Here is a 27,500-nt window from a genome sequence, read left to right as displayed (position 1 = left end):
AGAAGATTCATATGGTAGACAAGCCTTTACACCATCTATATACACACACCATTAACCACATAGAAGATTCATATGGTAGACAAGCCTTTACACCATCTATATACACACACCATTAACCACATAGAAGATTCATATGGTAGACAAGCCTTTACACCATCTATATACACACACCATTAACCACATAGAAGATTCATATGGTAGACAAGCCTTTACACCATCTATATACACACACCGTTAACCACATAGAAGATTCATATGGTAGACAAGCCTTTACACCATCTATATACACACACCGTTAACCACATAGAAGATTCATATGGTAGACAAGCCTTTACACCATCTATATACACACACCGTTAACCACATAGAAGATTCATATGGTAGACAAGCCTTTACACCATCTATATACACACACCGTTAACCACATAGAAGATTCATATGGTAGACAAGCCTTTACACCATCTATATACACACACCGTTAACCACATAGAAGATTCATATGGTAGACAAGCCTTTACACCATCTATATACACACACCGTTAACCACATAGAAGATTCATATGGTAGACAAGCCTTTACACCATCTATATACACACACCGTTAACCACATAGAAGATTCATATGGTAGACAAGCCTTTACACCATCTATATACACACACCGTTAACCACATAGAAGATTCATATGGTAGACAAGCCTTTACACCATCTATATACACACACCGTTAACCACATAGAAGATTCATATGGTAGACAAGCCTTTACACCATCTATATACACACACCGTTAACCACATAGAAGATTCATATGGTAGACAAGCCTTTACACCATCTATATACACACACCGTTAACCACATAGAAGATTCATATGGTAGACAAGCCTTTACACCATCTATATACACACACCGTTAACCACATAGAAGATTCATATGGTAGACAAGCCTTTACACCATCTATATACACACACCGTTAACCACATAGAAGATTCATATGGTAGACAAGCCTTTACACCATCTATATACACACACCGTTAACCACATAGAAGATTCATATGGTAGACAAGCCTTTACACCATCTATATACACACACCGTTAACCACATAGAAGATTCATATGGTAGACAAGCCTTTACACCATCTATATACACACACCGTTAACCACATAGAAGATTCATATGGTAGACAAGCCTTTACACCATCTATATACACACACCGTTAACCACATAGAAGATTCATATGGTAGACAAGCCTTTACACCATCTATATACACACACCGTTAACCACATAGAAGATTCATATGGTAGACAAGCCTTTACACCATCTATATACACACACCGTTAACCACATAGAAGATTCATATGGTAGACAAGCCTTTACACCATCTATATACACACACCGTTAACCACATAGAAGATTCATATGGTAGACAAGCCTTTACACCATCTATATACACACACCGTTAACCACATAGAAGATTCATATGGTAGACAAGCCTTTACACCATCTATATACACACACCGTTAACCACATAGAAGATTCATATGGTAGACAAGCCTTTACACCATCTATATACACACACCGTTAACCACATAGAAGATTCATATGGTAGACAAGCCTTTACACCATCTATATACACACACCGTTAACCACATAGAAGATTCATATGGTAGACAAGCCTTTACACCATCTATATACACACACCGTTAACCACATAGAAGATTCATATGGTAGACAAGCCTTTACACCATCTATATACACACACCGTTAACCACATAGAAGATTCATATGGTAGACAAGCCTTTACACCATCTATATACACACACCGTTAACCACATAGAAGATTCATATGGTAGACAAGCCTTTACACCATCTATATACACACACCATTAACCACATAGAAGATTCATATGGTAGACAAGCCTTTACACCATCTATATACACACACCATTAACCACATAGAAGATTCATATGGTAGACAAGCCTTTACACCATCTATATACACACACCATTAACCACATAGAAGATTCATATGGTAGACAAGCCTTTACACCATCTATATACACACACCATTAACCACATAGAAGATTCATATGGTAGACAAGCCTTTACACCATCTATATACACACACCATTAACCACATAGAAGATTCATATGGTAGACAAGCCTTTACACCATCTATATACACACACCATTAACCACATAGAAGATTCATATGGTAGACAAGCCTTTACACCATCTATATACACACACCATTAACCACATAGAAGATTCATATGGTAGACAAGCCTTTACACCATCTATATACACACACCATTAACCACATAGAAGATTCATATGGTAGACAAGCCTTTACACCATCTATATACACACACCATTAACCACATAGAAGATTCATATGGTAGACAAGCCTTTACACCATCTATATACACACACCATTAACCACATAGAAGATTCATATGGTAGACAAGCCTTTACACCATCTATATACACACACCATTAACCACATAGAAGATTCATATGGTAGACAAGCCTTTACACCATCTATATACACACACCATTAACCACATAGAAGATTCATATGGTAGACAAGCCTTTACACCATCTATATACACACACCATTAACCACATAGAAGATTCATATGGTAGACAAGCCTTTACACCATCTATATACACACACCATTAACCACATAGAAGATTCATATGGTAGACAAGCCTTTACACCATCTATATACACACACCGTTAACCACATAGAAGATTCATATGGTAGACAAGCCTTTACACCATCTATATACACACACCGTTAACCACATAGAAGATTCATATGGTAGACAAGCCTTTACACCATCTATATACACACACCGTTAACCACATAGAAGATTCATATGGTAGACAAGCCTTTACACCATCTATATACACACACCGTTAACCACATAGAAGATTCATATGGTAGACAAGCCTTTACACCATCTATATACACACACCGTTAACCACATAGAAGATTCATATGGTAGACAAGCCTTTACACCATCTATATACACACACCGTTAACCACATAGAAGATTCATATGGTAGACAAGCCTTTACACCATCTATATACACACACCGTTAACCACATAGAAGATTCATATGGTAGACAAGCCTTTACACCATCTATATACACACACCGTTAACCACATAGAAGATTCATATGGTAGACAAGCCTTTACACCATCTATATACACACACCGTTAACCACATAGAAGATTCATATGGTAGACAAGCCTTTACACCATCTATATACACACACCGTTAACCACATAGAAGATTCATATGGTAGACAAGCCTTTACACCATCTATATACACACACCGTTAACCACATAGAAGATTCATATGGTAGACAAGCCTTTACACCATCTATATACACACACCGTTAACCACATAGAAGATTCATATGGTAGACAAGCCTTTACACCATCTATATACACACACCGTTAACCACATAGAAGATTCATATGGTAGACAAGCCTTTACACCATCTATATACACACACCGTTAACCACATAGAAGATTCATATGGTAGACAAGCCTTTACACCATCTATATACACACACCGTTAACCACATAGAAGATTCATATGGTAGACAAGCCTTTACACCATCTATATACACACACCGTTAACCACATAGAAGATTCATATGGTAGACAAGCCTTTACACCATCTATATACACACACCGTTAACCACATAGAAGATTCATATGGTAGACAAGCCTTTACACCATCTATATACACACACCGTTAACCACATAGAAGATTCATATGGTAGACAAGCCTTTACACCATCTATATACACACACCGTTAACCACATAGAAGATTCATATGGTAGACAAGCCTTTACACCATCTATATACACACACCGTTAACCACATAGAAGATTCATATGGTAGACAAGCCTTTACACCATCTATATACACACACCGTTAACCACATAGAAGATTCATATGGTAGACAAGCCTTTACACCATCTATATACACACACCGTTAACCACATAGAAGATTCATATGGTAGACAAGCCTTTACACCATCTATATACACACACCGTTAACCACATAGAAGATTCATATGGTAGACAAGCCTTTACACCATCTATATACACACACCGTTAACCACATAGAAGATTCATATGGTAGACAAGCCTTTACACCATCTATATACACACACCGTTAACCACATAGAAGATTCATATGGTAGACAAGCCTTTACACCATCTATATACACACACCGTTAACCACATAGAAGATTCATATGGTAGACAAGCCTTTACACCATCTATATACACACACCGTTAACCACATAGAAGATTCATATGGTAGACAAGCCTTTACACCATCTATATACACACACCGTTAACCACATAGAAGATTCATATGGTAGACAAGCCTTTACACCATCTATATACACACACCGTTAACCACATAGAAGATTCATATGGTAGACAAGCCTTTACACCATCTATATACACACACCGTTAACCACATAGAAGATTCATATGGTAGACAAGCCTTTACACCATCTATATACACACACCGTTAACCACATAGAAGATTCATATGGTAGACAAGCCTTTACACCATCTATATACACACACCGTTAACCACATAGAAGATTCATATGGTAGACAAGCCTTTACACCATCTATATACACACACCGTTAACCACATAGAAGATTCATATGGTAGACAAGCCTTTACACCATCTATATACACACACCGTTAACCACATAGAAGATTCATATGGTAGACAAGCCTTTACACCATCTATATACACACACCATTAACCACATAGAAGATTCATATGGTAGACAAGCCTTTACACCATCTATATACACACACCATTAACCACATAGAAGATTCATATGGTAGACAAGCCTTTACACCATCTATATACACACACCATTAACCACATAGAAGATTCATATGGTAGACAAGCCTTTACACCATCTATATACACACACCATTAACCACATAGAAGATTCATATGGTAGACAAGCCTTTACACCATCTATATACACACACCATTAACCACATAGAAGATTCATATGGTAGACAAGCCTTTACACCATCTATATACACACACCATTAACCACATAGAAGATTCATATGGTAGACAAGCCTTTACACCATCTATATACACACACCATTAACCACATAGAAGATTCATATGGTAGACAAGCCTTTACACCATCTATATACACACACCATTAACCACATAGAAGATTCATATGGTAGACAAGCCTTTACACCATCTATATACACACACCATTAACCACATAGAAGATTCATATGGTAGACAAGCCTTTACACCATCTATATACACACACCATTAACCACATAGAAGATTCATATGGTAGACAAGCCTTTACACCATCTATATACACACACCATTAACCACATAGAAGATTCATATGGTAGACAAGCCTTTACACCATCTATATACACACACCATTAACCACATAGAAGATTCATATGGTAGACAAGCCTTTACACCATCTATATACACACACCATTAACCACATAGAAGATTCATATGGTAGACAAGCCTTTACACCATCTATATACACACACCATTAACCACATAGAAGATTCATATGGTAGACAAGCCTTTACACCATCTATATACACACACCATTAACCACATAGAAGATTCATATGGTAGACAAGCCTTTACACCATCTATATACACACACCATTAACCACATAGAAGATTCATATGGTAGACAAGCCTTTACACCATCTATATACACACACCATTAACCACATAGAAGATTCATATGGTAGACAAGCCTTTACACCATCTATATACACACACCATTAACCACATAGAAGATTCATATGGTAGACAAGCCTTTACACCATCTATATACACACACCGTTAACCACATAGAAGATTCATATGGTAGACAAGCCTTTACACCATCTATATACACACACCGTTAACCACATAGAAGATTCATATGGTAGACAAGCCTTTACACCATCTATATACACACACCGTTAACCACATAGAAGATTCATATGGTAGACAAGCCTTTACACCATCTATATACACACACCGTTAACCACATAGAAGATTCATATGGTAGACAAGCCTTTACACCATCTATATACACACACCGTTAACCACATAGAAGATTCATATGGTAGACAAGCCTTTACACCATCTATATACACACACCGTTAACCACATAGAAGATTCATATGGTAGACAAGCCTTTACACCATCTATATACACACACCGTTAACCACATAGAAGATTCATATGGTAGACAAGCCTTTACACCATCTATATACACACACCGTTAACCACATAGAAGATTCATATGGTAGACAAGCCTTTACACCATCTATATACACACACCGTTAACCACATAGAAGATTCATATGGTAGACAAGCCTTTACACCATCTATATACACACACCGTTAACCACATAGAAGATTCATATGGTAGACAAGCCTTTACACCATCTATATACACACACCGTTAACCACATAGAAGATTCATATGGTAGACAAGCCTTTACACCATCTATATACACACACCGTTAACCACATAGAAGATTCATATGGTAGACAAGCCTTTACACCATCTATATACACACACCGTTAACCACATAGAAGATTCATATGGTAGACAAGCCTTTACACCATCTATATACACACACCGTTAACCACATAGAAGATTCATATGGTAGACAAGCCTTTACACCATCTATATACACACACCGTTAACCACATAGAAGATTCATATGGTAGACAAGCCTTTACACCATCTATATACACACACCGTTAACCACATAGAAGATTCATATGGTAGACAAGCCTTTACACCATCTATATACACACACCGTTAACCACATAGAAGATTCATATGGTAGACAAGCCTTTACACCATCTATATACACACACCGTTAACCACATAGAAGATTCATATGGTAGACAAGCCTTTACACCATCTATATACACACACCGTTAACCACATAGAAGATTCATATGGTAGACAAGCCTTTACACCATCTATATACACACACCGTTAACCACATAGAAGATTCATATGGTAGACAAGCCTTTACACCATCTATATACACACACCGTTAACCACATAGAAGATTCATATGGTAGACAAGCCTTTACACCATCTATATACACACACCGTTAACCACATAGAAGATTCATATGGTAGACAAGCCTTTACACCATCTATATACACACACCGTTAACCACATAGAAGATTCATATGGTAGACAAGCCTTTACACCATCTATATACACACACCGTTAACCACATAGAAGATTCATATGGTAGACAAGCCTTTACACCATCTATATACACACACCAGTTAACCACATAGAAGATTCATATGGTAGACAAGCCTTTACACCATCTATATACACACACCGTTAACCACATAGAAGATTCATATGGTAGACAAGCCTTTACACCATCTATATACACACACCGTTAACCACATAGAAGATTCATATGGTAGACAAGCCTTTACACCATCTATATACACACACCGTTAACCACATAGAAGATTCATATGGTAGACAAGCCTTTACACCATCTATATACACACACCGTTAACCACATAGAAGATTCATATGGTAGACAAGCCTTTACACCATCTATATACACACACCGTTAACCACATAGAAGATTCATATGGTAGACAAGCCTTTACACCATCTATATACACACACCGTTAACCACATAGAAGATTCATATGGTAGACAAGCCTTTACACCATCTATATACACACACCATTAACCACATAGAAGATTCATATGGTAGACAAGCCTTTACACCATCTATATACACACACCATTAACCACATAGAAGATTCATATGGTAGACAAGCCTTTACACCATCTATATACACACACCATTAACCACATAGAAGATTCATATGGTAGACAAGCCTTTACACCATCTATATACACACACCATTAACCACATAGAAGATTCATATGGTAGACAAGCCTTTACACCATCTATATACACACACCATTAACCACATAGAAGATTCATATGGTAGACAAGCCTTTACACCATCTATATACACACACCATTAACCACATAGAAGATTCATATGGTAGACAAGCCTTTACACCATCTATATACACACACCATTAACCACATAGAAGATTCATATGGTAGACAAGCCTTTACACCATCTATATACACACACCATTAACCACATAGAAGATTCATATGGTAGACAAGCCTTTACACCATCTATATACACACACCATTAACCACATAGAAGATTCATATGGTAGACAAGCCTTTACACCATCTATATACACACACCATTAACCACATAGAAGATTCATATGGTAGACAAGCCTTTACACCATCTATATACACACACCATTAACCACATAGAAGATTCATATGGTAGACAAGCCTTTACACCATCTATATACACACACCATTAACCACATAGAAGATTCATATGGTAGACAAGCCTTTACACCATCTATATACACACACCATTAACCACATAGAAGATTCATATGGTAGACAAGCCTTTACACCATCTATATACACACACCATTAACCACATAGAAGATTCATATGGTAGACAAGCCTTTACACCATCTATATACACACACCATTAACCACATAGAAGATTCATATGGTAGACAAGCCTTTACACCATCTATATACACACACCATTAACCACATAGAAGATTCATATGGTAGACAAGCCTTTACACCATCTATATACACACACCATTAACCACATAGAAGATTCATATGGTAGACAAGCCTTTACACCATCTATATACACACACCATTAACCACATAGAAGATTCATATGGTAGACAAGCCTTTACACCATCTATATACACACACCATTAACCACATAGAAGATTCATATGGTAGACAAGCCTTTACACCATCTATATACACACACCATTAACCACATAGAAGATTCATATGGTAGACAAGCCTTTACACCATCTATATACACACACCATTAACCACATAGAAGATTCATATGGTAGACAAGCCTTTACACCATCTATATACACACACCATTAACCACATAGAAGATTCATATGGTAGACAAGCCTTTACACCATCTATATACACACACCATTAACCACATAGAAGATTCATATGGTAGACAAGCCTTTACACCATCTATATACACACACCATTAACCACATAGAAGATTCATATGGTAGACAAGCCTTTACACCATCTATATACACACACCATTAACCACATAGAAGATTCATATGGTAGACAAGCCTTTACACCATCTATATACACACACCATTAACCACATAGAAGATTCATATGGTAGACAAGCCTTTACACCATCTATATACACACACCATTAACCACATAGAAGATTCATATGGTAGACAAGCCTTTACACCATCTATATACACACACCATTAACCACATAGAAGATTCATATGGTAGACAAGCCTTTACACCATCTATATACACACACCATTAACCACATAGAAGATTCATATGGTAGACAAGCCTTTACACCATCTATATACACACACCATTAACCACATAGAAGATTCATATGGTAGACAAGCCTTTACACCATCTATATACACACACCATTAACCACATAGAAGATTCATATGGTAGACAAGCCTTTACACCATCTATATACACACACCATTAACCACATAGAAGATTCATATGGTAGACAAGCCTTTACACCATCTATATACACACACCATTAACCACATAGAAGATTCATATGGTAGACAAGCCTTTACACCATCTATATACACACACCATTAACCACATAGAAGATTCATATGGTAGACAAGCCTTTACACCATCTATATACACACACCATTAACCACATAGAAGATTCATATGGTAGACAAGCCTTTACACCATCTATATACACACACCATTAACCACATAGAAGATTCATATGGTAGACAAGCCTTTACACCATCTATATACACACACCATTAACCACATAGAAGATTCATATGGTAGACAAGCCTTTACACCATCTATATACACACACCATTAACCACATAGAAGATTCATATGGTAGACAAGCCTTTACACCATCTATATACACACACCATTAACCACATAGAAGATTCATATGGTAGACAAGCCTTTACACCATCTATATACACACACCATTAACCACATAGAAGATTCATATGGTAGACAAGCCTTTACACCATCTATATACACACACCATTAACCACATAGAAGATTCATATGGTAGACAAGCCTTTACACCATCTATATACACACACCATTAACCACATAGAAGATTCATATGGTAGACAAGCCTTTACACCATCTATATACACACACCGTTAACCACATAGAAGATTCATATGGTAGACAAGCCTTTACACCATCTATATACACACACCGTTAACCACATAGAAGATTCATATGGTAGACAAGCCTTTACACCATCTATATACACACACCGTTAACCACATAGAAGATTCATATGGTAGACAAGCCTTTACACCATCTATATACACACACCGTTAACCACATAGAAGATTCATATGGTAGACAAGCCTTTACACCATCTATATACACACACCGTTAACCACATAGAAGATTCATATGGTAGACAAGCCTTTACACCATCTATATACACACACCGTTAACCACATAGAAGATTCATATGGTAGACAAGCCTTTACACCATCTATATACACACACCGTTAACCACATAGAAGATTCATATGGTAGACAAGCCTTTACACCATCTATATACACACACCGTTAACCACATAGAAGATTCATATGGTAGACAAGCCTTTACACCATCTATATACACACACCGTTAACCACATAGAAGATTCATATGGTAGACAAGCCTTTACACCATCTATATACACACACCGTTAACCACATAGAAGATTCATATGGTAGACAAGCCTTTACACCATCTATATACACACACCGTTAACCACATAGAAGATTCATATGGTAGACAAGCCTTTACACCATCTATATACACACACCATTAACCACATAGAAGATTCATATGGTAGACAAGCCTTTACACCATCTATATACACACACCATTAACCACATAGAAGATTCATATGGTAGACAAGCCTTTACACCATCTATATACACACACCATTAACCACATAGAAGATTCATATGGTAGACAAGCCTTTACACCATCTATATACACACACCATTAACCACATAGAAGATTCATATGGTAGACAAGCCTTTACACCATCTATATACACACACCATTAACCACATAGAAGATTCATATGGTAGACAAGCCTTTACACCATCTATATACACACACCATTAACCACATAGAAGATTCATATGGTAGACAAGCCTATACACCATCTATATACACACACCATTAACCACATAGAAGATTCATATGGTAGACAAGCCTTTACACCATCTATATACACACACCATTAACCACATAGAAGATTCATATGGTAGACAAGCCTTTACACCATCTATATACACACACCATTAACCACATAGAAGATTCATATGGTAGACAAGCCTTTACACCATCTATATACACACACCATTAACCACATAGAAGATTCATATGGTAGACAAGCCTTTACACCATCTATATACACACACCATTAACCACATAGAAGATTCATATGGTAGACAAGCCTTTACACCATCTATATACACACACCATTAACCACATAGAAGATTCATATGGTAGACAAGCCTATACACCATCTATATACACACACCATTAACCACATAGAAGATTCATATGGTAGACAAGCCTTTACACCATCTATATACACACACCATTAACCACATAGAAGATTCATATGGTAGACAAGCCTTTACACCATCTATATACACACACCATTAACCACATAGAAGATTCATATGGTAGACAAGCCTTTACACCATCTATATACACACACCGTTAACCACATAGAAGATTCATATGGTAGACAAGCCTTTACACCATCTATATACACACACCGTTAACCACATAGAAGATTCATATGGTAGACAAGCCTTTACACCATCTATATACACACACCGTTAACCACATAGAAGATTCATATGGTAGACAAGCCTTTACACCATCTATATACACACACCATTAACCACATAGAAGATTCATATGGTAGACAAGCCTTTACACCATCTATATACACACACCATTAACCACATAGAAGATTCATATGGTAGACAAGCCTTTACACCATCTATATACACACACCATTAACCACATAGAAGATTCATATGGTAGACAAGCCTTTACACCATCTATATACACACACCATTAACCACATAGAAGATTCATATGGTAGACAAGCCTTTACACCATCTATATACACACACCATTAACCACATAGAAGATTCATATGGTAGACAAGCCTTTACACCATCTATATACACACACCATTAACCACATAGAAGATTCATATGGTAGACAAGCCTTTACACCATCTATATACACACACCATTAACCACATAGAAGATTCATATGGTAGACAAGCCTTTACACCATCTATATACACACACCATTAACCACATAGAAGATTCATATGGTAGACAAGCCTTTACACCATCTATATACACACACCATTAACCACATAGAAGATTCATATGGTAGACAAGCCTTTACACCATCTATATACACACACCATTAACCACATAGAAGATTCATATGGTAGACAAGCCTTTACACCATCTATATACACACACCGTTAACCACATAGAAGATTCATATGGTAGACAAGCCTTTACACCATCTATATACACACACCGTTAACCACATAGAAGATTCATATGGTAGACAAGCCTTTACACCATCTATATACACACACCGTTAACCACATAGAAGATTCATATGGTAGACAAGCCTTTACACCATCTATATACACACACCGTTAACCACATAGAAGATTCATATGGTAGACAAGCCTTTACACCATCTATATACACACACCATTAACCACATAGAAGATTCATATGGTAGACAAGCCTTTACACCATCTATATACACACACCATTAACCACATAGAAGATTCATATGGTAGACAAGCCTTTACACCATCTATATACACACACCATTAACCACATAGAAGATTCATATGGTAGACAAGCCTTTACACCATCTATATACACACACCATTAACCACATAGAATATACAAAATTGTACTATTTAATTATAGGTAGCCTTTTTTCTTTTATTCCATGCTTTATGTAAATATTCTGCAAACGGAAATACACAATGGACAAAAAAACATTTCAATTTCTCCTCATCACTCAGCCACATAATACCAGGGTATATCTGGTGGTCTGTCTCCTCATCACTCAGCCACATAATGCCAGGGTATATCTGGTGGTCTGTCTCCTCATCACTCAGCCACATAATACCAGGGTATATCTGGTGGTCTGTCTCCTCATCACTCAGCCAGATAATGCCATGGTATATCTGGTGGTCTGTCTCCTCATCACTCAGCCACATAATGCCAGGGTATATCTGGTGGTCTGTCTCCTCATCACTCAGCCACATAATGCCAGGGTATATCTTGTGGTCTGTCTCCTCATCACTCAGCCAGATAATACCAGGGTATATCTGGTGGTCTGTCTCCTCATCACTCAGCCATATAATACCAGGGTATATCTGGTGGTCTGTCTCCTCATCACTCAGCCACATAATGCCAGGGTATATCAGGTGGTCTGTCTCCTCATCACTCAGCCACATAATACCAGGGTATATCTGGTGGTCTGTCTCCTCATCACTCAGCCAGATAATGCCAGGGTATATCTGGTGGTCTGTCTCCTCATCACTCAGCCACATAATGCCAGGGTATATCTGGTGGTCTGTCTCCTCATCACTCAGCCACATAATGCCAGGGTATATCAGGTGGTCTGTCTCCTCATCACTCAGCCACATAATGCCAGGGTATATCTGGTGGTCTGTCTCCTCATCACTCAGCCACATAATGCCAGGGTATATCTGGTGGTCTGTCTCCTCTTCACTCAGCCACATAATGCCAGGGTATATCTGGTGGTCTGTCTCCTCATCACTCAGCCAGATAATGCCAGGGTATATCAGGTGGTCTGTCTCCTCATCACTCAGCCACATAATGCCAGGGTATATCTGGTGGTCTGTCTCCTCATCACTCAGCCACATAATGCCAGGGTATATCTGCTGTGCTTTCTGGAATAAGAACAAGTGTATATCGTGGTAGAAAGGGCAATAAAGAATAACATGAGTTCCATTCTCTATTTCTCAGAGGTCACAATAGTTACATAGTCTTTCCTCTTCCAGTTCACCACAATACCTGTTTCAATACGCAGAGGCAATATGCCTGATCTTACCTGTTTCAATACGCAGAGGCAATATCCCTGATCTTACCTGTTTCAATACGCAGAGGTAATATCCCTGATCTTACCTGTTTCAATACGCAGAGGCAATATGCCTGATCTTACCTGTTTCAATACGCAGAGGTAATATCCCTGATCTTACCTGTTTCAGTACGCAGAGGTAATATCCCTGATCTTACCTGTTTCAATACGCAGAAGTAATATCCCTGATCTTACCTGTTTCAATACGCAGAGGTAATATCCCTGATCTTACCTGTGCACATTCTTTGGGGCGGCAGCGTAGCCTAGCTGTGTCACATCCTGACCAGTAATAGGGGTTATTTGTTATTATAGTTTGGTCAGGACGTGGCAGGGGGTATTTGTTTTATGTGGTTCGGGGTGTGTGTGTATGTAGTGGGGTGTTTGATTTATGTATTCCGGGGTTTTGGTCATTGTTCAATGTTTGTATATTTCTATGTCTGTTCTAGGGTGTTTAGATCTGTGTTTAAAGTAATTGGGATTGGGGCCTTCAATTGGAGGCAGCTGTCTATCGTTGCCTCTGATTGAAGGTCCTATAATTAGGAATGTGTTTGTCATGGGAATTGTGGGAGGTTGTTCTTTGTACTGCTGTGTGAGCCTACAAGACTGTTTGTCGTCCGTTCATTGTTTTCGTGTTTTATTTAGTAAAATAAACATGAGCATTCACGTACCCGCTGCGCCTTGGTCCATTCACTACGACGACCGTTACAAGCTGTTAGAGTGTTGGACTAGTAACCAAAAGGTTGCAAGGTCAAATCCTCTGAGCTGACGAGATGCAAATCTGTTGTTCTGCCCCTCAACAAGGCAGTTAATTCATTGAAAATAAGAATTTGTTCTTAACTGTCTTGCCTAGTTAAATAAAGGTAAAATAAAACAGTGTATAGGTGCAAACATGTGGACACCTAAAAAGTCACGTTCTGTTATGAACATGTTTGTGTTTTAAAATAGCTCTTAGCACCCACACTCCTACTGAATAGTCCAGAACAGGACACACGTATGTCTGATACAGTTTGGAATACGTGGCATAACCAAGATCTTTGAGTGTTTTGGCTATATTTAGAGTCGGTGAACTAGCCACTTCCTCAGGTGGGGAATTAGTCTCACATGAATTATCTTATGTCATATTAGTGACCATAAAGATGTTGGCACATTAATCTGTATATTGAATTGTTATTTTTATTCTTCTGGAACCCTATTTTGAATTGTAGGCCTATTGTCAAACCCAACGTTCATGACAATCACTGGTTAAGGTTACACATCATTGTATCTTGACTCACTATTTATTTATTGAATCATACCATTTTAGTAGTCTAGTACACTTAGAATTAAGCACTTTGAATGGGGCTCCCGAGTGGCGCAGTGGTCTAAGACACTGCATCTCAGTGCTAGAGGTGTCACTACAGACCCTGGTTCAATTCTGTATCACAACCGACCGTGATTGGGAGTCCCATAGGGCGGTGCACAATTGGCCCAGCGTCGTTAGGGTTTGGCTGGGGTAGGCCGTCATTGTTAAACAAATATGCCTTGGTGTAATCAGATTATGTTACTCATTTTGAGTCATCCAAAGGATTAAGTTACTGATTACTTTAGTTTTCATGTAACTGTAATCAGTAATGGATTACATTTTTCTTGTAATCCACCCAACCCTGCCTATAGAATCCACTCTGCACCAACATGGCGTTGGTCTAACTGAACATGGTCTACTGTAACACCTCCACCATTTTGGTGCAGCGTAGATTTGTTGAACTGTATTTTTCTAAGGTGAGTCACTCAGTCAATATGCACCAAGGAAATCTGTACATTCTTCCTCACATCCGCAGTTCTTGGAAATGTCTAGAATTCCCAATCACCCACATTTACCATAACGTACACTACATGTTTTTGCTTTGTTTTTCTACTGATCTATTTCGCAGGAGCCTGGTGAGGGTGAAGGGGGAGAACTGGGTGAAGGGGAGGAGCCTATGGTTGATGACATCACCTCCACAGCAGAGAAGAGGAGAGAAGTGTGGAGCATGGCTCACCACACAGATGACAGAAACGTAATCAAACATCCGGAATATGTACTGTAGTAATATCTCACACACCTATTTATTTCATGTTCCTGTCTGTTTCATGTTGTCCAAGTTCTTTCGTGGCCCTGTAATGCCCGTGTGTAAGGTGTCATGTGTGACAATATCCTGTCACTGATCGTGTGTTTGTAAGCAAACATGAGTATCATATAAGGGCTGTCTCAATGTATTTTTCATTTGTTTTCTCCAGCTTCTTTCAACCCAAGACGGATACAGCACATCTGAGGTTTGCATGCTACTCCTTGGCTATATTTTGTAACTTGCAAGATTACCTATATTTGAGAGGTTTTTTTTGCGTTTTCGAGTTGCTTATAAACGGGCCCAATCAGATGTCACTTGGTTAACAGATATAAAACAAAAACTATTGGACAAGCAAATACATGGATGATAACGCATTCATAAACGTACAAAAACGTGCTATTGTGAATCTCCCCGCTAAGGGCGTTTTTCTACCCCAGGTTTTGATAGTAACCTCCAACGGGTCTCCTCCGGACTATGTCCACACCAACAAGCTGCTGGGGCTGGAGCTGCACTCCACACCGCAGTACAAACCAGGCCAAACAGGGCCAGACCTGGGTTAGTATCACCCACATATAGGGACTAAGACCCTCACCCTGACATACACAGACCTCATGCTGGAAAACAGCAGCACTTTGGGGAAATTTGCCTGGTTCATAAGAAAGTGTGACTGTGGTTAATGTGAAAAAGACGGGGCTTTGCTTCTCAAGGATGACTGTGGTTATTAGTTAATGGTTAACATCCGTTTTTGTAGGTAGCTCGCTCGTGATGCTGTCTGCTCTCTCTCCCTCCTTCCCTCCCTCCTTTTCCTCCGTCCTACAGGGAGTGTGTATGAGGTGGTGGTTGCGCGTGGTGACGGTTTGAAAGAAGAGATGGATGCAGGGGCGATGGCGTGGGCGATGGCACCGGGGGAAGGAATGGCGCGAGCTAATACCGTGGTCACGGCCTTCAGGTTCATCATGAAGCAAAGCTACATCTGTGCTCTCATCGCAATGATGGTGAGTCTGTCTGTCTGTCTGTCTGTCTGTCTGTCTGTCTGTCTGTCTGTCTGTCTGTCTGTCTGTCTGTCTGTCTGTCTGTCTGTCTGTCTGTCTGTCTGTCTGTCTGTCTGTCTGTCTGTCTGTCTGTCTGTCTGTCTGGCTGGCTGGCTGGCTGGCTGGCTGGCTGGCTGTTTGTGTGTCTGTCGGAGGAGGAGGAGGAGTAAGGAACAGTCTGCCTTTTCAGTCCCAGGCGAGAGCTTCAGGATCCACACACACACACACACCCACACACACACACACACACACACACGCACACGCACACGCACACGCACACCACACACACAGCGTCCCAGTGGCCAATTTAGTCATTAGCGATGACAGCTTGCAGCCAGCCCCTGTTGGCCCTGGGTGATGTGTACCATATAGCATTGAAGCGTCACCTCATACACCAAAGAAGGGATGTGTGTTCTTTCTTCATGGGCGGTTGGTTGGTTGGTTAGTAGAGCACTGCTGAGGTCACTGGTAGGTAGAAAGGTGGTGGTGGGGATGGATGGATGGATGGGTGGAAGGCCGTCCTCTCTCTTGAGAAACAACCCTGGCCTGCACTCTGTTTTACACGTCTAAGAATAGTGTCACTTCATTTGATCTGTTGGTTAAAGGATATTGTGCTATGCCGTGCTATGCCAGTGACTGCTCTCACAAAAGTGGTTCCTTTTAGCGACACCAGTGGTATCAATGATGTGTGATGTTTAACCTTTATTATTAGTGGCTTGATGATCTAGCTTTCTCTCTCTTACTCTCTCGACCTCCTCCCTCCCCATCTCTCTCTCCCTCCATCCCTCCCCATCTCTCCCTCCTCCCTCCCCATCTCTCCCTCCTCCCTCCCCATCTCTCTCTCCCCATCTCTCCCTCCATCCCTCCCCATCTCTCCCTCCTCCCTCCCCATCTCTCCCTCCTCCCTCCCCATCTCTCTCTCCCCATCTCTCCCTCCATCCCTCCCCATCTCTCCCTCCTCCCTCCCCATCTCTCCCTCCTCCCTCCCCATCTCTCCCTCCCCATCTCTTTCTCCCCATCTCTCCCTCCTCCCTCCCCATCTCTCCCTCCTCCCTCCCCATCTCTCCCTCCCTCCCTCCCTCCCCATCTCTCTCTCCCCGTCTCTCCCTCCATCCCTCCCCATCTCTCCCTCCCTTCCTTCCTATCTCTCCCTCCCCATCTCTCCCTCCTCCCTCCCTCCCTTCCTCCCATCTCTCCCTCCCTATCTCTCTCTCCCTCCCCATCTCTCCCTCCCCATCTCTCCCTCCCTCCCTTCCTTCCTCCCATCTCTCCCTCCCCATCTCTCCATCCCTCCCTTCCTCCCATCTCTCCCTCCCCATCTCTCCCTCCCTCCCTTCCTCCCCATCTCTCCCTCCCTTCCTCCCATCTCTCCCTCCCCATCTCTCCCTCCCTCCCTTCCTCCCCATCTCTCCCTCCCTCCCTTCCTCCTCATCTCTCCCTCCCCATCTCTCCCTCCCCATCTCTCCCTCCCTCCCTTCCTCCCATCTCTCCCTCCTCATCTCTCCCTCCCTCCCTTCCTCCCCATCTCTTCCTCCCCATCTCTCCCTCCCTCCCTTCCTCCCATCTCTCCCTCCCTCCCTTCCTCCCCCCATCTCTCCCTTCCTTCCTCCCCATCTCTCCCTCCCCATCTTTCCTTCCCTCCCAGGCGTGGAGTATCACTTATGTCAGCTGGCTGACCTTTGTGTTTCTCATCTGGTCGTGCACGCTGTGGATGGTGCGCGACCGCCGTCAGTACACCATGACCACCTCCCCCTTCATGGTGTTCTATGGGAACCTGTTGATCATCCTACAGTATATCTGGAGCTTCGAGCTCCTCCAACCTGTGCCCGGGCTTTTCTTAAAGAAAGAGGTGCCCTTCCGGGAACTGGGCTCCAAGATGCTGTGTCTGCTGAGTTTCTGGCTGCTGCTGAGACAGGCGTTGACAGAGAGGAAGGAGAGCCAGAGAGAAGAGGAGGTGCTGACGGACATCAGAGTCATCCATACCCACAAGAAGGGTCTGTCAGTCAGTCTCTGTCTGTTGGCCTATCTGTCTGTCCTTCTGTCCGTCTGTCTGACTGACTGACTGTCTGTCTGTCTGACTGAGAGTTCCTGGTGAGAGTATGTACAGCAGGGATGGACAACTGGCGGCCCGCGGATCAATTTCGGGAACTCGGCCGTGGTCTCAACTTACTGTTGCTAGGTAGAATAGTAGACTACACAAGGTGCAATTTAGAAATGTGGTTGTGTATCAGCAGTTTTTATCTTGTTATGTAACTGACAGTCACTCAATTAGCCATGTCAGCAAAACATTTTTAGATTGGTAATCATGGTCAAATTACCGACCGGGGTGCCACATTGATTTTGTTAGTCACTCTCACTCAGATATCATATTCAAAGTGCAAACATTTCTCTCCACCCCATGGCAAAATCAGTAGAATTGCATTAAATTAGTTATAAAATAGCTAAATCTTCTTTCCGCATCATGGAAAAATGTGTAGAATTGCAGCAAACTTGCTTTAAAACTGTAACATAAGAGGGGGGCCGCTAAAATGTTTTGCTCGTAAGGTGGGTGGGGCCCCCCGGGTGGGCCCCCCCCCAACAAAAATGTTATTAGGGCCGCCAAAAGGCTAGTGCTCTGACTGCATGTGTGGGTATGGATGTGGGTATGCAGACCTTTGAGCCACTGTGGCCCCTTATGATGAGTTCATGTACAGTATGAGTTTCAGATGAACACATGTAATGTACAGTATGAGTTTCAGATGAACACGTAATGTACAGTATGAGTTTCAGATGAACACATGTAATGTACAGTATGAGTTTCAGATGAACACATGTAATGTACAGTATGAGTTTCAGATGAACACATGTAATGTACAGTATGAGTTTCAGATGAACACATGTAATGCAAACTTTCACAAACATCTCAGATTGACATTAATTCATTATTTAAATGAAATATAAGCATGTCTTGAATTCTGCTCTATCAGGTGTCAAGAAAGACATTAATCACCTCCATTTTTTTTACACAAAACATACACTACTTTTTGCCTTAGTTGTGTTAGCTTATCCCTCTGTCATTGTTGTTGCTGTTGTTGTTGTTGTTGTCGTCTTCTATGTCATTGCTTCAACTCTTCCCTCCCATGTGCTTCTTATAGAGGACAGGGAGGTGGTAGATGAGAGCGGTGGCCACAGGGAGATGATGGAGTTGCTAGGCAACACACTCATGGCCATGCTGAACAAGTACTGGATCTATATCTGCGGCGGCATGTTCTTCTTCGTCAGCTTTGAGGGACGCATCGTCATGTACAAGATCATCTACATGATGCTCCTTCTCTTCTGTGTGGCCTGCTACCAGGTGCTGTTACTGTAGGCTTACTGTACCTTCCTGTCCGGGTGGCTCTGGGCAGGTTTTTGATGTAGCCCAGGGCTGATGCACTTTTTGGGACCTTTCCTTTGGTTCCGTACTACCGGGGAAACTAAATCATGTGCACTCCACATACACCATTTCTGTACTTCTGGAGTGCACAAAAAAGTACGGAAATGTATGCACTCACTACTGTAGGTTGCTCTGGATAAGAGCGTCTGCTATTGACTAAAATGTAAAATGAGTGTCTATAACCAACAAACTACACGTAGTGTAGTAGTGAATGGTGATCTGAAGGTAGGTGTAAAAGTTGTATAACAGCCTGTCTCTCTGGCCATCACCAGGTGCACTATGAGTGGTGGAGGAGCATGCTGAAGTACTTCTGGATGTCTGTGGTGGTGTACACCATGCTTGTTCTCATCCTGATCTACACCTTCCAGTTTGACTCCTCCATCCACGTCTGGTTCAACATGACTGGCATGAGCAAGGACAAGTGAGTAAAAACATATGGGGGGGGGAGGAGAGAGAGAGAGAGAGAGAGAGAGAGAGAGAGAGAGAGAGAGAGAGAGAGAGAGAGACAATGAGAGAGACAGAGGGAATGAGAGAGAGAGAGAGAGAGAGAGAGAGAGAGAGACAATGAGAGAGACAGAGGGAATGAGAGAGAGAGAGAGAGAGAGAGAGAGAGAGAGAGAGACAATGAGAGAGACAGAGGGAATGAGAGAGAGAGAGAGAGAGAGAGAGAGACAATGAGAGAGACAATGAGAGAGACAGAGGGAATAAGAGAGAGAGAGAGAGAGAGAGAGAGAGAGTCTTTACCATCGTTCCGTGTCAACCACCCTCCTCCTTCTGCCTCTTCCTGTGTAGACTGGAAGACCTGGGTCTGGAGAAGTTCTCTGTCCCGGCTCTGTTCACAAGGATCTTCATCCCCACCTCCTTCCTGTTGGTCTGCATCCTCCACCTGCACTACTTCCACCAGCGCTTCCTCCTGCTCACTGACATCAAGACGGTGGCCGACAAACAGAAGAGTACGATCACCAGGTGAGTGTCACGCGGACAACACACTGGAAAATAAGTTGTGAATCACAGGATTCAAAACTCTTCCAAAAAAAAGCACGTCATTCCATCTATTCAATTAACTTAAGGTTCAATATCATTATCAGCGCTGCTTTTCTTTAACAGATTTTACATTACTTTTCACAATGCAGATTGTTTATATTAATAATAGGCCTTTAATTTGTTACATTCACTGCTAAAATGAACTAAATGTGACCGCTGAGATATTTAGTGTTAAAAAGCGTATGTGACTCCACGGATGGTGGTCCTGGAGGGTTTGGCTGTGATTTGGGGATCCTGGAACAGACAAGGTTGGGAACTGCAGGTCTAGTATTGGTCTCTAGCAGCCTCAGATTTTTTAAACTTTCCATTAATTGAGGTGAAATCCACCATGGCTATCCATTACCCATGCCCCTACTGGCTGGTAGTTGAACTGTCATGCCCCCTCTCTCTGTCTGCTTGGCACCATGGCTATCCATTACCCATGCCCCTACTGGCTGGTAGTTGAACTGTAATGCCCCCTCTCTCTGTCTGCTTGGCACCATGGCTATCCATTACCCATGCCCCTACTGGCTGGTAGTTGAACTGTCATGCCCCCTCTCTCTGTCTGCTTGGCACCATGGCTATCCATTACCCATGCCCCTACTGGCTGGTAGTTGAACTGTAATGCCCCCTCTCTCTGTCTGCTTGGCACCATGGCTATCCATTACCCATGCCCCTACTGGCTGGTAGTTGAACTGTAATGCCCCCTCTCTCTGTCTGCTTGGCACCATGGCTATCCATTACCCATGCCCCTACTGGCTGGTAGTTGAACTGTCATGCCCCCTCTCTCTGTCTGCTTGGCACCATGGCTATCCATTACCCATGCCCCTACTGGCTGGTAGTTGAACTGTCATGCCCCCTCTCTCTGTCTGCTTGGCACCATGGCTATCCATTACCCATGCCCCTACTGGCTGGTAGTTGAACTGTCATGCCCCCTCTCTCTGTCTGCTTGGCACCATGGCTATCCATTACCCATGCCCCTACTGGCTGGTAGTTGAACTGTAATGCCCCCTCTCTCTGTCTGCTTGGCACCATGGCTATCCATTACCCATGCCCCTACTGGCTGGTAGTTGAACTGTCATGCCCCCTCTCTCTGTCTGCTTGGCACCATGGCTATCCATTACCCATGCCCCTACTGGCTGGTAGTTGAACTGTAATGCCCCCTCTCTCTGTCTGCTTGGCACCATGGCTATCCATTACCCATGCCCCTACTGGCTGGTAGTTCAACTGTAATGCCCCCTCTCTCTGTCTGCTTGGCACCATGGCTATCCATTACCCATGCCCCTACTGGCTGGTAGTTGAACTGTCATGCCCCCTCTCTCTGTCTGCTTGGGTTTCATCCTTTTGTCCTTACCTGTTGTACCATTAGAGTGTCTGTTGTACCATTAGAGTGCTGTTGTACCATTAGAGTGTTGTTGTACCATTAGAGTGCTGTTGTACCATTAGAGTGCTGTTGTACCATTAGAGTGCTGTTGTACCATTAGAGTGCCTGTTGTACCATTAGAGTGCTGTTGTACCATTAGAGTGTTGTTGTACCATTAGGGTGCCTGTTGTGCCATTAGAGTGCTGTTGTACCATTAGAGTGTTGTTGTACCATTAGAGTGCTGTTGTACCATTAGAGTGCCTGTTGTACCATTAGGGTGCCTGTTGTACCATTAGAGTGCCTGTTGTACCATTAGGGTGCCTGTTGTACCATTAGAGTGCTGTTGTACCATTAGAGTGTTGTTGTACCATTAGAGTGCTGTTGTACCATTAGAGTGCTGTTGTACCATTAGAGTGCTGTTGTACCATTAGAGTGCTGTTGTACCATTAGGGTGCTGTTGTACCATTAGAGTGCTGTTGTACCATTAGAGTGTCTGTTGTACCATTAGAGTGCTGTTGTACCATTAGAGAGTGCTGTTGTACCATTAGAGTGCTGTTGTAACATTAGAGTGCTGTTGTACCATTAGAGTGGTGTTGTACCATTAGAGTGCTGTTGTACCATTAGAGTGTTGTTGTACCATTAGAGTGCTGTTGTACCATTAGAGAGTTGTTGTACCATTAGAGTGCTGTTGTACCATTAGAGTGCTGTTGTACCATTAGAGAGTGCTGTTGTACCATTAGAGTGCTGTTGTACCATTAGAGTGCTGTTGTACCATTAGAGTGCTGTTGTACCATTAGAGTGTCTGTTGTACCATTAGAGTGCTGTTGTACCATTAGAGAGTGCTGTTGTACCATTAGAGTGTCTGTTGTACCATTAGAGTGTTGTTGTACCATTAGAGTGTCTGTTGTACCATTAGAGTGCTGTTGTACCATTAGAGAGTGCTGTTGTACCATTAGAGTGCTGTTGTACCATTAGAGTGCTGTTGTACCATTAGAGAGTGCTGTTGTACCATTAGAGAGTGCTGTTGTACCATTAGAGAGTGCTGTTGTACCATTAGAGTGCCTGTTGTACCATTAGGGTGCTGTTGTACCATTAGAGTGCTGTTGTACCATTAGAGAGTGCTGTTGTACCATTAGAGTGCTGTTGTACCATTAGAGTGCTGTTGTACCATTAGAGTGCTGTTGTACCATTAGAGAGTGCTGTTGTACCATTAGAGTGCTGTTGTACCATTAGAGAGTTGTTGTACCATTAGAGTGCTGTTGTACCATTAGAGTGCTGTTGTACCATTAGAGAGTGCTGTTGTACCATTAGAGTGCTGTTGTACCATTAGAGTGCTGTTGTACCATTAGAGAGTGCTGTTGTACCATTAGAGTGCTGTTGTACCATTAGAGTGCTGTTGTACCATTAGAGTGCTGTTGTACCATTAGAGTGTCTGTTGTACCATTAGAGTGCTGTTGTACCATTAGAGTGCTGTTGTACCATTAGAGTGCTGTTGTACCATTAGAGTGTCTGTTGTACCATTAGAGTGCTGTTGTACCATTAGAGAGTGCTGTTGTACCATTAGAGTGCTGTTGTACCATTAGAGTGCTGTTGTACCATTAGAGTGCCTGTTGTACCATTAGAGTGCCTGTTGTACCATTAGGGTGCTGTTGTACCATTAGAGTGCTGTTGTACCATTAGAGTGCTGTTGTACCATTAGAGAGTGCTGTTGTACCATTAGAGAGTGCTGTTGTACCATTAGAGTGCCTGTTGTACCATTAGGGTGCTGTTGTACCATTAGAGTGCTGTTGTACCATTAGAGTGTCTGTTTACCATTAGAGTGCTGTTGTACCATTAGAGAGTGCTGTTGTACCATTAGAGTGCTGTTGTACCATTAGTTTTAGGGCGCCTGATTTAGCTTTAGCTAACTAGTTGTTGTTATGCAAGGCACGAATGTAGCATTGTTGACTACAGAAACCACGTTCTGTGTATTACATGTACAAAGGTGCCAAAGGTGCAGTGTAAGTGCTGTTGGAAGCTTTTATTAAATCAATTTCATCACATGTTCTTTCATTGAAGGCATATTTTGATGGCTGACTTTTCTGGACCCCTTTTCCCGACAGTGTCCAAAGCTTCTGCGCATGTGGGGATTCTCTACTTTACACACAGTCTCTCCTCTACTCACAGTCTCTCCTCTACTCACAGTCTCTCCTCTACTCACAGTCTCTCCTCTACACACAGTCTCTCCTCTACTCACAGTCTCTCCTCTACTCACAGTCTCTCCTCTACTCACAGTCTCTCCTCTACTCACAGTCTCTCCTCTACACACAGTCTCTCCTCTACTCAGTCTCTCCTCTACTCACAGTCTCTCCTCTACACACAGTCTCTCCTCTACTCACAGTCTCTCCTCTACTCACAGTCTCTCCTCTACTCACAGTCTCTCCTCTACACACAGTCTCTCCTCTACTCAGTCTCTCCTCTACTCACAGTCTCTCCTCTACACAGTCTCTCCTCTACTCAGTCTCTCCTCTACTCAGTCTCTCCTCTACTCTCAGTCTCTCCTCTACTCACAGTCTCTCCTCTACTCAGTCTCTCCTCTACTCAGTCTCTCCTCTACACACAGTCTCTCCTCTACTCACAGTCTCTCCTCTACTCACAGTCTCTCCTCTACACACAGTCTCTCCTCTACACACAGTCTCTCCTCTACTCAGTCTCTCCTCTACTCACGGTCTCTCCTCTACTCACAGTCTCTCCTCTACTCACAGTCTCTCCTCTACTCACAGTCTCTCCTCTACACACAGTCTCTCCTCTACTCACAGTCTCTCCTCTACTCACAGTCTCTCCTCTACACACAGTCTCTCCTCTACTCACGGTCTCTCCTCTACTCACAGTCTCTCCTCTACTCACAGTCTCTCCTCTACTCACAGTCTCTCCTCTACACACAGTCTCTCCTCTACTCACAGTCTCTCCTCTACTCACAGTCTCTCCTCTACTCACAGTCTCTCCTCTACACACAGTCTCTCCTCTACTCAGTCTCTCCTCTACTCACAGTCTCTCCTCTACACAGTCTCTCCTCTACTCAGTCTCTCCTCTACTCAGTCTCTCCTCTACTCACAGTCTCTCCTCTACACACAGTCTCTCCTCTACTCAGTCTCTCCTCTACTCAGTCTCTCCTCTACACACAGTCTCTCCTCTACTCACAGTCTCTCCTCTACTCACAGTCTCTCCTCTACACACAGTCTCTCCTCTACTCACAGTCTCTCCTCTACTCACAGTCTCTCCTCTACTCACAGTCTCTCCTCTACACACAGTCTCTCCTCTACTCAGTCTCTCCTCTACTCACAGTCTCTCCTCTACACACAGTCTCTCCTCTACACACAGTCTCTCCTCTACTCACAGTCTCTCGTCTACACACAGTCTCTCCTCTACTCAGTCTCTCCTCTACTCACAGTCTCTCCTCTACACACAGTCTCTCCTCTACACACAGTCTCTCCTCTACTCACAGTCTCTCCTCTACACACAGTCTCTCCTCTACTCAGTCTCTCCTCTACTCACGGTCTCTCCTCTACTCACAGTCTCTCCTCTACTCACAGTCTCTCCTCTACACACAGTCTCTCCTCTACACACAGTCTCTCCTCTACTCAGTCTCTCCTCTACTCATGGTCTCTCCTCTACTCACAGTCTCTCCTCTACTCACAGTCTCTCCTCTACTCACAGTCTCTCCTCTACACACAGTCTCTCCTCTACTCACAGTCTCTCCTCTACTCACAGTCTCTCCTCTACACACAGTCTCTCCTCTACTCAGTCTCTCCTCTACTCACAGTCTCTCCTCTACACACAGTCTCTCCTCTACTCAGTCTCTCCTCTACTCAGTCTCTCCTCTACACACAGTCTCTCCTGTACTCACAGTCTCTCCTCTACTCACAGTCTCTCCTCTACACACAGTCTCTCCTCTACACACAGTCTCTCCTCTACTCAGTCTCTCCTCTACTCACGGTCTCTCCTCTACTCACAGTCTCTCCTCTACTCACAGTCTCTCCTCTACACACAGTCTCTCCTCTACTCACAGTCTCTCCTCTACTCACAGTCTCTCCTCTACACACAGTCTCTCCTCTACACACAGTCTCTCCTCTACTCAGTCTCTCCTCTACTCACGGTCTCTCCTCTACTCACAGTCTCTCCTCTACTCACAGTCTCTCCTCTACTCACA

General features: G+C 42.2%; 1 protein-coding gene across 2 annotated transcripts in view; it reads left to right on the top strand.

The window, feature by feature from the left end:
- LOC106579641 (piezo-type mechanosensitive ion channel component 2) overlaps window positions 1–27,500 on the top strand; it is a 256,001-nt gene that overhangs the window by 173,877 nt on the left and 54,624 nt on the right. For both annotated transcript variants that reach the window (XM_045702749.2, XM_045702748.2), the window contains exons 9-16: window positions 16,303–16,428; window positions 16,649–16,684; window positions 16,917–17,034; window positions 17,299–17,474; window positions 19,156–19,504; window positions 20,645–20,844; window positions 21,198–21,346; window positions 21,718–21,891. In XM_045702749.2, coding sequence (XP_045558705.2) covers window positions 16,303–16,428; window positions 16,649–16,684; window positions 16,917–17,034; window positions 17,299–17,474; window positions 19,156–19,504; window positions 20,645–20,844; window positions 21,198–21,346; window positions 21,718–21,891 — 1,328 coding nt within the window. The remainder of the gene's footprint in view (window positions 1–16,302; window positions 16,429–16,648; window positions 16,685–16,916; window positions 17,035–17,298; window positions 17,475–19,155; window positions 19,505–20,644; window positions 20,845–21,197; window positions 21,347–21,717; window positions 21,892–27,500) is intronic.

The sequence above is a fragment of the Salmo salar genome, chromosome 19 (genome assembly GCF_965601325.2).
Source record: "Salmo salar chromosome 19, fSalSal1, whole genome shotgun sequence".
In the NCBI taxonomy this organism is placed as follows: Eukaryota; Metazoa; Chordata; class Actinopteri; order Salmoniformes; family Salmonidae; genus Salmo; species Salmo salar.
Note: the sequence above shows the minus strand (reverse complement) of the source record. Positions and strands in the feature narration are given on the sequence as shown.